This window comes from Ictidomys tridecemlineatus, chromosome 15 (assembly GCF_052094955.1).
Source record: "Ictidomys tridecemlineatus isolate mIctTri1 chromosome 15, mIctTri1.hap1, whole genome shotgun sequence".
Taxonomy (NCBI): Eukaryota; Metazoa; Chordata; class Mammalia; order Rodentia; family Sciuridae; genus Ictidomys; species Ictidomys tridecemlineatus.
In genome coordinates this window covers 7711528-7724553 of record NC_135491.1, presented here as the reverse complement: position 1 = coordinate 7724553, position 13026 = coordinate 7711528, and the positions used below count along the sequence as shown (strand labels likewise).

The following is a 13026-nucleotide window of genomic DNA, read 5'->3' as shown; positions in this document are numbered from 1 at the left end:
TTTTGTGTTTATGTGTGTTTTGGGGGGGTATTGGTTATTGTACTCAATAGCATTGTACCTATGCCTAGAGCAGCAACTCTTCCAATTTTGAGGCCGAATCTTGCTAAACTACTGAGGTGAGCCCTGAACTTGCAATCCTCCTGACTCAGGCTTCTGAGTAGCTGGGATTACAGGTCTCAGCACCAGCCAGCCATTCATGGCTTTTGACACATGTGATGGCACGTGTACCCACAGAGTGCCAGAGGAAGGGCAAACTCTGCCCTAAACTCCATATCTGTACCTGTTCCCCCTCTTCTCCCCGTTTTTTTTTTTTTTTTGGTGTGCACAGCTTTATAATGGGTATTATAAATTCTTCAAAATATTCATCCTTTGATCAACACATAATGTCCTGCTGCTTTCTTGTGATCATGGGACTTAATGTCTATTTGTCTGATTCTGCCAAAGCCAATCTGCCCTCCTTAGGCTCTCATGTGCATGAAATCCTACCAACTCCATTATATTCACCTGTGTCCTTGGTGTTTGGTGAAGCTCTCTGGGCAGCACACAGTTGAACTATGGATTTTACAGCTTTTGGAAACTTGGGGTTTGATTGGCCATTTTAATCCTATCAATTTTCAAATAATTCCTGGTAGGAAAGGAGTGACTAGTATCCCTTTGCTCTTTCAGTGTCATTCAGCTCTTCTAGACCGTCAATATCTCCACTGTTGCCTTCTTTTCTAGTTTGGTGAATTTGTCTTTTTCTTTATTTTTTGGATTCTACCCTTTGATTTCCTTTTCATTTCCTATTGTGCATTTTCATGCTAGGTATTTTCTACATAGAATTAATGTTTTTTTCTAGCATACTCATACAAGGATGCAGGTCAGCAGGAAAAACGGTAACCAGCAACTTCAAGTTTAAGCTCCGGAAATTGGAAAATCCCTCTAGAAGATAAAAATGTCAACTTGAGAAAAATTCATGCAGCACATGCCTTCTACAAAAGCACAAGCCCATAACAACCCAAAGATTGTATAGGTAAATTTAAATCTGCACAGGTTTTAGCAGGTGAAGGATATATGGGCAATGCAGGGATTTTTGGCCTTAGGAGAACTGACATTTCATTAGTCTTGGGAGCATGTATTTTAGGTGTTGAGAGACACTGACTTTATTTCACAATTCATCACGTTAGGAATGTGCTTTAACTACATTTATTGAGCTTCTATCACAGGTTGCGCAGGAAACATTTCAGAGCTCAGTTCTGGAGCACTTCCCACGTCTCCGCAATTCTGAAAGGAGAGACAGGTCCACACAGGGCCATGCGTGCTCCACACATGGCAGCTCCCTGTGCTGTGGGTGGCAGTTCACCCTGTGCCCTGCACCAGCCTGTGCTTCATGGAACCTGGAGGAAGGTAAAACCCACAGGGGGCAGAGGAGGCACAGTGGCCTCCTGAGTCCTCAGGGTCCTGCCCAGGGTCAGCTTGGATCCAGGCTTGTGGTCATTTCCACCAGCTGTGTGGAAACTAGCCTTTAATGACTTCCTGGATGCTGAAGTTCACTTTCTGGATTCATCTTGGGAAAACCACATTCTCAGGCAGCGACTGCACTCACTCCACCTGGCAGTCCACCAGGAGATTCCCGGTGCCCCTGGGAGAGGACCCGTTACTCCTGGGCTTCAAAGTGAGGCACAGTAAACAAGGTTCTTGGGGCAACAGAGGACAGGTGAGTGATGTGCCCTGGGAGGAGAGGTCCTGTCATTCTGCCCCTGAAATACAGGGCCAGGCGCAGCCTTTCCAAGACTCCTCACTGAGTCAGGGAGGCCGACTGCCTAAAGCAGGGCCCTGCAGCCCTGGGCCTGGGAGAGAGAGGAGGGGAGCCCGGGACTCTATTCCCCCTGCCCAGTCCACGCCTGGTAAGGACTGCATTTGATGTCTGGCTTCCTCCTGAATGTCCTTCCTCTCATGACAAGCCCATTTTTATTTATAAATTTTCTTATAAAATTTATAGCCTAAGTTTATCATGTAATAGTTTGGAGGTTCATTTTATTTGATGCAACTTAACTGTGTGATTCTTGAATGGTGTTGGATAATAGTTTTATGGTGGAATACAGACCTCAAGTGATTTTAATACTGACCTGTTCCCAACAGACTTCATCATCTCTCATATGATTCATACAATTTAGCCCTTTGTTTTCAGAATTTTGTCCACAGAATTTGATACGTGTATGAAGAAACAAAATATTGACTTTTTCACAGTGATTATAAATTATTGCCTCTGTATTGACAATAAAGCCCTCTACTGTCATAAGGGGCAAAAGCAGAGAGAGAAGTTGTCTGCACTGGTATCTGATATGAGAGGGAAGCTTTCCTCATTTAAACCAAACAGGGTATTGTTGACATTATTGATATTTTTTCACAAAAACAAATCCTTTTTATTTTTATCTGTAAAACTTTTAACTTTATATGTGTGGCATTTAATCCCATGATTTTCTGTGTCTATTGAGGTTGATAATGAGATTTCTCTTTGACTCTACTCCTGGGGGTGGTCACACAGCTGAACTTTCTAATCCTGAACCTCCTTGCACTTATGACAACTCACTTGCTCAGTTGCTGGAATCCTTTTGCACAGTGTGGGATTCCTGTCAGCCATGATTTTGTGCAGATTGCTTTTCATCAGGAAGTGGAAGGACACACTCTTGTCATCAACGTTTCAACTACATTTCCTTCTGTTGTGAAGGCTCTGCTGCCCTCACAGTGTGATTAAGAGAATCCACTTTCCTGTCCCTAGGAAGTGTTTGCAGATGTTTCTGCATCTGGTGGTTGGCATCCTTCGCTGTTGGAGCATTCCTTGGGAATCCTTAGGAAGCCCTTTTCCCCAATATTCCATGTCATGCTGGGGAGCACTGCACTGTGCTGTTGCCTGCGGGTCTGTAATCTACGGTAAGTCGAGTCTCCTAGAATTTTCTCCTGTCTCGTTCCTCTTAATTCACTGACATAGTCCATCCAACATCACCTTTTCACACACACCTGTGGATTCTCAGTGTCTTTCTCACACTGTACACCTGACACTGTGGAGCCTTCACATGGGGCAGAGGGACAGTCTCACAGGAGGGGTTAAATGCAGTAGTCTTTCCAAGGAACTGTGTTTGCCTTTGCTTTTCCTTTCTATTGAGGTTCTTTGATATTTTTCTGCTGCCTTCACAGAAATCCTCTCTCCCTCCTTTTCTAGGGCTCCTTCTGCTGTTCCTGTTCTAATGCCATCATTCTTTCACAGGCTCTCATCCAGTCTTCACATTTACTTCTGGAAGGCACGTCCACAGTGCTTTCCATAATAGAGTTTAAGTCACCAGGTGGTAAGTAAAAGGTGCTTTGTGTTTTGAACATACTGAAGATCAGGGTTTTCCTGTTTGTCTTTTGTGACTCCAGATGAATTGCCATGTCACATGAGCCCTTGCACTTGTGGCCCTCACTTCAGGGCTGGCTGCTGGGTGCATTTCCCTGCTGCTTCTTCAGTGCCTGGGGAGAAAGCTGGGATCTCACAGTGACTGTGGGGGTGGTGCTTTTATAGCAGTTAGGTGGAGTGTGAACTGACCTGTGGGTTTGTTGTGTTCTGACCTGGTGTGTTCCGCCCACTGTGTTCCACTAAGGATGTGTGTTTACACCATAAATATTGACGCCATGTGTATAGAGGACAGCCATTTAAGGGGTGCATTTCAATGCAGTGGGCTTTTATACCCAGGGGTTCTGTCCCCTAAAGCACATTTCCCAACATTTAGGTAAGTCAGTGTGCAGTTTGTGATCATCATTGTTCCCTGGAAGTCCCCCTGTCTCCTTCACTGGGTGGGTCTTACTCAGCTCATGGGCTGGTGCTGCAGGCCAGTTCATCTGCTCTGAATGGGACCCTCCGGGACCTGCTGAGGAGCTCATGCCCAAGACTTGTCCGTGCTCTTGCTTTTCACCCGTGTGCTTTTGTATGTACAGTGTGACTCTATTACACAGCACACACATGGGGTGTGGTATTTTACAGTCTTGCAATCTGCCTTCAGTTTAATCTGTTTCACTCATTTTAATTTTACAGATTTATTTCAACTTTATTGAGGTCTAATTAAAATATTTCCAATAAATATTTAGGTAAGGAATTATTCATGTGCTGTATGCTCTGAAATGCCCCTCTAAATGAACATGGTTGACCAATCAGTATGTGTGTTTGTGTGTTGAGTGTATTTAAGATCACTTTTCAGCCAACCATAAGTACACAGACCTTAATACCATCTTCTCATCAAACATTACCTTGGATACGCTGAACTTGTTCCTCAAGTACATGAAAGTTTATACCTGTCGATAACATGTCCATAGTTTCCTGCTTCAAGCTCCTGGCATCCACCTCTCACTCTTTCCCTTTCTCTAAGTGCAACATGTTCAGGGGTCTCATGCAGGAAAGATCAGAGAATATTCCCTTTTTTGTCTGCTGTCTTAGTAATACAGTATGATCCGGGTTCATCCATCTTGTCATAATAGAGAGCATTTCTTCCTGCTTGTGAAGGAATACTATTTCATTCAGTGTATGTGTGTGTGTGTGTGTGTGTGTGTGCATCATGTATCCATCCATACAGCACAATCATCGCATCCTCGTGTTCACTGGTGGACACGCAGTTGTCTCTATATCTTGGTTTAATAAACATGCTGCAGTGAACGCAGGAGGCAGACACCTTTGAGAGACTGATGTCAATTCCTCTGTGTGTGTGTTGAGGCGGGATTGCCAGGGCACATGGTTCATGGAGTTGCAAAGTTTTGAGCCAACTCCACCCAATTGCCATCAAGGTTGTTCCATTGAACTCCCATCAGCAGTGCCCAGGAGTCTGCTTTGATCCCATCTCAACCGCTGCTTGTTCCTCTTGCTTTTTCATAATGGCCATTTGATGAAGTTACATCTCATGGTGACTTTGACTTTCGTTTCTCTCATGGTCTGTGAGGTAGAGCAACACTTCATTTGCCTTTGGCCACTGAAAGAACTCATTTAGAATAAATGTCTATTCATGTCATGTGTTTTCTTTAGTTCTTGAGTTGCATGATGGATGTGCCCCCAGCATCTGATACAGTATTTGTGAAACCTTCTCTGATTCTGCTTCCTTTTCAATTTATTCTTTTCTTGCCATTCAGTAACTCTTTAGTTTGAAATTGTCCTACTTGTTTATTTTTCTGTCATCCATAGTTTTGTGGTATCTACAAGAAAAAAAATAAGTAAAGGAGTTTTTTGTTAAGATTTTATCCAAGAAATAATATGGAGACAATCTTACCTGTACATCCTTAATTCTATTTAACGGGATGTCTTTGTATGGTGATAGGAAAAGACCCAACATCCTTTTTTGCACATGAAGATCCAGAGTTCCCTTCGTGGACAATTGCAGAGCCATCATTTCACCATTGCAAATTTTCGATGCCCTGTTAAAGGTTAGGTCACTGTATGTGTTTGGGTTAACTTCAGGATCCTCATTCTCTTTCGGTGATTAATGATATTATTTTTATGCCACTAATGTGCCAATTAGATTACTATAGCCCTTTGATAATGTTTGAAATCACCAAGTGTGATGACCCCAACCATTTTTGCAGCTCAACAGTGTTTTGATATATATTCCATGTGACCTTGAGGACTGGTTTTTCCAACTCTGTGAAAACTACTGTTAGAATTTTCATTAGAATTTCATTGAATCCATGGTTCAATTTCAGTAGTATGTGCATCATTACAATATTAATCATTTCTTTTTCCTGCTGTTTGCTGTGGCTAGGACTTCCAGTCCAAAGCTGAACAAAAGAGAGAAGTATGTGCTCGTTACAGGAAAAGGCTTTGGCCTGTCATATTGAGTATGATGTTGGGGGGGCTTGTCACTCATGGTCTTCACTATGTCTAGGTACATTCCTTCCATGCCTAATTGCTTGAAAGTTTTTATCACGATTGATGCTATTTCCACATCAATTGAGGATGCTGTTTCTGCATACTTTGAGAGGATCACTGGTCTTCACCTTTCATTCTGCTCATGTGAGCATCCCACTTACTCATTTCTGTGTGCTGACCCATCCTTCATCCCAGGTGTAAATCCCAGTCCATCAGGGTGAATGATCTTTTTACTGTGCTGTTGGATTCTGCTTGCTATGAATTTTCAGGCTGCTGACAACCATGTCCTTCAGAGATATTGGGCAGTAATTTTCTTTCCCCATAGTGTCCTTGTCAAGCTTTTGATTCAGGATACAGTATTTCTGCAAAATGAGTTTGGAACTATTCTTTGTGCTTTTATTATTATTTTTAAATGTATGAGAGAATTATTATTTTTTTAAATGTTTGATAAAACTCAGATTGAAGCACTCCTGTCCCAGATTTATCATCAATCTACAATTTAAAAATATAGATTCCATCTTACTCATTTGAATTAACCCAGATTTTCTATTTCTTCATGACTCGAAAGAGTGAGTCAAACATCATATCATTTCCTCTGCAATTACCATTGTGAAACTAATTCTGCTCCCATAAGAAGCAGACACAAACATCAGACCAAAGGGTAGCATAGCATGTTTCTAAAAAAGGTAGTTGGCATGTTTCTAAAAATTTATTCATTTTTTATAAATCATTGCATTGCTTAGACGACAGCTGTTCATGAGAGTCTCTCTGATTCTTTGTATTGTCCACTTTCCCTCTGTTCAGTAAGTGGGGCTGATCCCATTCATCCACCCAGACTATGCAGCTTGTGTATGAGATGTCCAGATGAGAGCCTGGGATGTCACCCCTGGCCTCCTGCCCCTGGCCAGAGGGAGCGTGGACTACATCAATATAGAAGGGAATATTGTGAATAGATCTGGATGATAAAATGAGGAAATGGCAAATGTCCCAAGCAAGGAGAGAAGATGTCTGAAGAAAGATCTCTGGCTAGGGTGAGGAGGAAGAGAGGCCATGCCTTAGTGAACCTAGGGAAAATAAAATGATCAAAACATTTGAGGTTGATCCTGAAATCATCATATCATGATTAAAGACAAGATGCATTTTAAATAATGAGAGTGTGGTCGCCATGGTAATCTGTGACTAGTTCACAAATTCAAACCATTCAAACTCACAAAATTTAAACTGCATAGTTGGTGGAAGGCACAGATGAGCATGTTTCAGTCCTTTTCCTCCAAAGGGGGGAGCTCAGAAAATAATTTGAGTGCTGCTCCCTTAACAGGATAAGTGTGGGATCACTGAAGTACAGATCATGCCCAAGCAGGGATGGTGGTGGAAGTGCAGCCTGAGATGACCTGAGAATGTGCTCATACACTTGCTCAGTGTGGAGACACATGTGGAACTGACCAGAAGTCCAGGAGGGAATGGAGGACTATGGTTCGGGTGAAGGAACAATCGGGTCAGTGGGAGAAAGTATCCCCAAGCAAATGAAATAGTGAAATAAACTCCAAAATCCAAGAAGCGCAGTTGAGATGTGATCCTCGTTAATTTCATTGTCAACCTATTCAAACACCATATTATTTCTTCTGCAATTACCATTGTGAAAATAATTCTGTTCCCATAGAAGCAGACACAAACGTCGGACCAATGGGTAGCATTTATCCATGTTGCAGTCCTCAGGATGTAGGGTCCCTTTGTTATCCTGGGTTATCAACCATGATGACAGCCAGTTCTGCTGGATATTCAAATGTTATGGGATTTGTGTGGAGCACTGTGTGGGTCGCTGAGCAGCAATCCTGGCCTCGACCTTCTGCATGTCAGTACCCCTGCACAAGGTGTGAGAACCACAGATGTCTCAGATCATCGCAGCTTGACCCATGGGTAGGGAGGGAGATGAAAAGTCCCCAGGTGGGAAACGCTATGTCCCATGAGTGTTTAACCATCATTTATTCGGCTGAAGTGTATGTGTCATGAAACTCCAAGACATCAGCACACAGGTAGTCTGTGTCCTAGAGGGATTATGCTCTGCAGAGCAACACCACAGGAACACAGGCTGAAGATGAAACAGCATGGGCTCCAAAGAAAATGTGCCTTATAACCTGCACATTTGTCTTTCACACAAGCCCCAGGTCCCCTGCTCAGTGTCCTAGAATGCTGTGATGTGGCTTGAATTTCACCTTCTTTGTCACCTGCCTCTGTGATCTGTTGTTCCCAGGAATCCCTGGAATCCAGGCTCTGGAAGGGTCTCAACAGGCCCTGAAACACATAGAAGTAGATACTTCATCATCCTCTTCTCCTACTGAACAGTGACTATTACTGCAAATCTATGTTAAAAATAATTCTAAATAATTATTTATTTTTCATTGTGGGGCCAGTTTCCCTCATTAAAAATTCAGAGTCATCATTAGGATAATGTTCCTGGGCTGGGAGTGTAGCTCAATGTACTGCACCTACCCATAAGTCCTGGATTCCTTCCTGAGCACAGCGAGGTCATAATAACGAAATGATGTTCCCAAGTGACACCGTGTTTGGTGTTTTCCTCGTCTCTCAGCTGTGCATTGGTGTCCCAGGCAACTTGTTCCTCTTCCTGTTGTACATGCACACCTTCTCAGTCCAGCGTCATGTGAAGAGGCTAATGGATCCCATTTTTTCCCACCTCACCTTGGCCAATACTTTGACAATCACGTTCACATTGACACCACATATAGCGTCATCCTTTGGAGTCAGACAATTTTTGGACGATGTTGGTTGCAAAACAGTCCTGTATATGTACAGAGTGACTCGGGGTGTTTCCATCTGCACCACCTCTCTCCTGAGTGCCTTTCAAGCCATCACTGTCAGTCCCAGGAACTCTAAGTGGGCGTGGCTTAAATTTAAGCTCCATACACAGATTTGTCCCTCGTTCCTTTTCTTTTGGATCATCAACATGCTCATCTACATCCACACCATTGAAACCATAACAGCCACTAGAAATTTGACTCTGGTTGGTCATGGCTATGTTCATCCATACTGCCAAACCAGGCAGTTTGGAAACCAAAATGCAGGGAGATTTCTAAGTGTCATCTTGATTCATGACCTGGTGTTTGTGTTCCTCATGATTGGCACCAGCCTGTATATGGTGAATCTCCTCCATAGACACCACAGGAGAGCCCAGCACCTCCACAGCTCCCGTGTCTCCTCCCAGACATCTCCTGAACACAAAGCCACCCGCACAATCCTCCTGCTTGCAAGTTGCTTTGTGGTCTTTTACTTCTCAAACAACTATGTGACTCTTTATTCCTTTTATGCACACAAGAAAATCCCAAGGCTGGAGGGGTTGAGTGGAGCTTTATCTTCATGCTACCCAACCATCTGCCCATTTTTGCTGATGAAAAATAATAAAATTGTTTCCCAATTTACTTCATCCTTTTCACAATAAGAATTACAGGTTTACAAAGAGCATTTGATGGCTGAACTGTCCCACCATGCTTATAGAGAAGAGAGTCCCTCATGATTCGTCTGGAAAAAGTTTTTTTTCTTGTTAACTTGTCCACTTCAAATGGCACTAGTCTGAATTCATATGCTATACAAATCTATTGTGCTCTCACAATAGGAGACTTAGTTTGAGTAAGTGTATGTATGTATCACTGCAACAATTTTCATATTTATTACATCCTTAAATTATTATACTTTTGTAAAATGAGTGCATTTTCTATATGACATTAAAATGATTTATCTGCTTGCTTTGGCTTTTCTAAATACAGCTACAAAAAATATAAAATTACATTTGTGGATTTCATATTTCTATTAAAATGTGCTGGCCTAAGAAACTGTTGCTCTGTGTCTGTGTTAGGGAGTTATTTTGCTACTTTGACTAAAGGACTAGGCCAGAACCACTCTAAAGGAGGACAGGATTATCTGAGGGCTCATTGTTTCAGAGGTCTTAGTCTATAGGCTGGCTCCAATCCTCAGGCACAACGTTAGAGAGAACATCATTGTGGAAGACTGTGTCAGAGGGAAGCAGCTTACATCACAGTGTTGGGGATCGCAAATCAAGTCAAGATGGTGCATGGCAGTTTGCCAGGGGGAGTGGTTTGTGAGGCAACATCACCGAGCCATTAAGTTGGTGGAGATTCCTTATTGGCTGATTGCTCTAACTGGATGATGCTAATTGAGTCAAGCTGTGTGTAATCAGTTAGGTATATATACCTCTGTTGTTTTGCAAAATAGTGGCTTCTGCTACCTTTTGGGCCCACTACCTTGAGTTCCCGCTGAGTTTCCCCACAATAAAGCAGTTCCCGCTTCAACCTTCAAGTTGCTTGTCACCTCCCGGTTATTATCCTCAGCTGGACTGGGGCATATGGTGGCCCGTACGGGGAAGCTCCAGGATGCTTGGGAGTAAGTGACAAGGTAAAGTGCTCCCCCCTAAGGATGGGTGACACCAGTGTGTTCTTGTTTCATTTTGTTTTGTTTCAGTTTTAAGCTGCCTGTCCCTAGAAATAAATAGGATGGAAGAAAAGTTCCTTGCCCCTGAAGAACAGATAGGGAGAAAGAACTGATGCACATTTCAAGAAAATAGAAAAATTAATACAGTGTGTTTTTACTCCGTTTTTGTTTTGTTTTGTTTTTGGTTTTGTTTTGTGTTTTCTTAGTGGGTTGTGTTATCTTTGTTATGGAAACATGGGATCAGAAGTTAGTAAAAACCAAACCGAAAGGGTAATAAGTAAATTGCTAAAGGAAGGAGGCATCACAGTAAAACCATGAACAGTTGGGGCATACGTTGATATGATACAAAAATGTAGCCCATGGTTCTTTAAGGAGAGGTTGTTAATATCACAAAGGGACCATCATGGTGAAGATTTAAAAAGGATAGAAAAGAAAAGCCCAGGAACTCTGCCAGTTGGCACATTACTATTATGGACGTTGATACGATCTTGTTTGCTTAGTCCAAAGCCTTCAGTTCAGACTATGGTAGAGGAAAGAGAAGACATCTTAGATCAAGTAAAAGAGAAAGTCTCTCGAGCTAGTCAGACAGGAGAAGAAAGTTTAGAGGAAGAGAAGTTACAACAGGAGGCTGCTACTAACACCTTTCTATCACCAGGGGGCGTAAGTATTCAACCAACAGCTCCACCTATGGAGACAATATATGCTGGGTGGCCCCCAACCCCCATAGTTGATAGATGGGATCCTGACACAGGACCTCGAAGATTAGCATGCCCTGTACTTGAGGATGAGGGAGCGCAGTGATATCACCAGGTTTTGGATTTCAAAACTGTAAAGCAGTTGAAAGAAGCTGTAGCAACCTATGGTCCTCAACCCCTTTTACTGTAAGCATGGCTGAATCCATTGCAAATTATAAAATGACACCAGCAGATTGGGCTAGCATGTGTAAGGCTGTGCTAAATGGAGGACAATATCTGTTATAGAAAGTTGCTAATCAGGAATTCTGTATGGAGACTGCCAAGCGAAATGCAGCAGCCGGGTATCCACAGAGAAATCTAGATATGTTGCTAGGAGAAGGACCTTATGAGGATCAGCAGCAACAAACTAGATATGATCCTGCCATATATTTACAAATCACTTCAGCTGCGGTTAAGGCATGGAAGACTTTACAAGGAGAAGGAGATTTACAAGGTCAATTATCTAAGGCAATACAAGGAGCTAATGAACATTACTCTGAGTTTGTGGATAGGCTTATGCAAACAGCAAGCAGAGTCTTTGGGCATGTAAAACAAGCAATGCCATTAATAAAACAACTAGCCTATGAATAAGCCAGTAGATGGTGTAGGGAGGCTATTAGACCTTGGAAATAAAAGACTTAAATGCATACATTAAGTTGTGTAGAGATATTGGGGAACCAGTGGTGCAGGGGCAAGTCTTGGCAGCTGCAGTAACCCAGGGAGTACAGCAGGCTTTAGGTGCCAGGCCAAAAACATGTTATGATTGTGGTCAAGCAGGACATTTTAGAAGGAATTGCCCCATAGGAGGAGGGTTTAAAACAAGTTACAAAACTGGGTATGATCAAAAAGAAAAATACTAGGTGTTTGCCCACAATGTCATAAAGGAAAACATTGGGCTTATGAATGCCATTCTCAGACTATTGTAGAGGGTACTCTGTTGCCAAAAAATGGACAAGGGGGCCCGATGCCCTGGGGCCCACGACTACAAATATACGGGGCATTGAAGGAACCCAGCAACACCATCAGGGTAGTGCCCAGGACACATTATCCGTTAACTCCCTTATCAGAAAAACCAGAGGGAGTGCAGGATTGGACATCTGCGCCTCTGCCAAAGCAGTACTAACTCCAGAGATGGGAGTTTAAATCATTCCCACAGGGGTAAAAGGACCTCTTCCCCAAGGAACAGTAGGCTTATTACCTAGTATGCATGATAAATTTCCTAGTCATCCTGTAGAAAGAGGATCCAAAGGATTTGGCTCCATAGGTATAGATTGGGCTATGCTTTCTTTAGATTTAGATTCTCGCCCTATGTTAAACTTAACTATTCAAGGAAAAAATTTTAATGGACTGCTGGACACAGGTGCAGATCTTAGCATCATCTCTCGTCAGAAATGGCCAAGGGATTGGCCTTTACAATAAGCCACTCAAACGCTTCAAGGCCTAGGAGTGGCGACTAATCCCCATAGAAGTGCAATGGTATTAAAATGGAAGGATCCTGAAGGATGTGAAGGAACTATACAGCCATATGTATTGGATCATCTTCCTATAAATTTATGGGGATGAGATGTTTTAGGTCAATTGGGATTAACATTAACAAATAACATTTCACATATCAATCCAAATGCACTCACTATTATGGCTGGACAAGGTTTTAGGAAAGGAAAAGGATTAGGAGAATAAGGACAAGGTATAGCAGCACCAATATAAATAAATCAAAAAACAGATAGACATGGATTGGGTTTTCAGGAGGGGTCACTGAGTCAATAAAAATTACTTGGAAATCAGAAAGGCCACTATGGGTTCCTCAGTGGCCCCTGACTAAATAAAAGATACAAGCAGCCCATGACCTGTTCAATCAACAATTAGAGAAGGGACATATACAACTTTCTGTATCTCCCCATTATACTTCCATTTTTGTTATCAAAAAGAAATCTGTCAAAAGGAGATTATTACAGGATTTAAGAG

The 13026-nt window shown here is 42.4% G+C and overlaps 1 protein-coding gene across 1 annotated transcript; it reads left to right on the top strand.

The window, feature by feature from the left end:
• Nucleotides 1–7862: 7862 nt before the first annotated feature.
• Nucleotides 7863–9392, top strand: LOC101962664 (vomeronasal type-1 receptor 4). Its single transcript, XM_078033257.1, has one exon. The coding sequence runs from the start codon at nucleotides 8406–8408 to the stop codon at nucleotides 9318–9320; it is 915 nt and encodes a 304-aa protein (XP_077889383.1). The 5' UTR covers nucleotides 7863–8405; the 3' UTR covers nucleotides 9321–9392.
• Nucleotides 9393–13026: the final 3634 nt, after the last annotated feature.

Excerpts from the sequence above, each read along its gene's own strand:
- LOC101962664 (XM_078033257.1), top strand. The coding sequence starts at position 8,406 with ATGATGTTCCCAAGTGACACCGTGTTTGGTGTTTTCCTCGTCTCTCAG.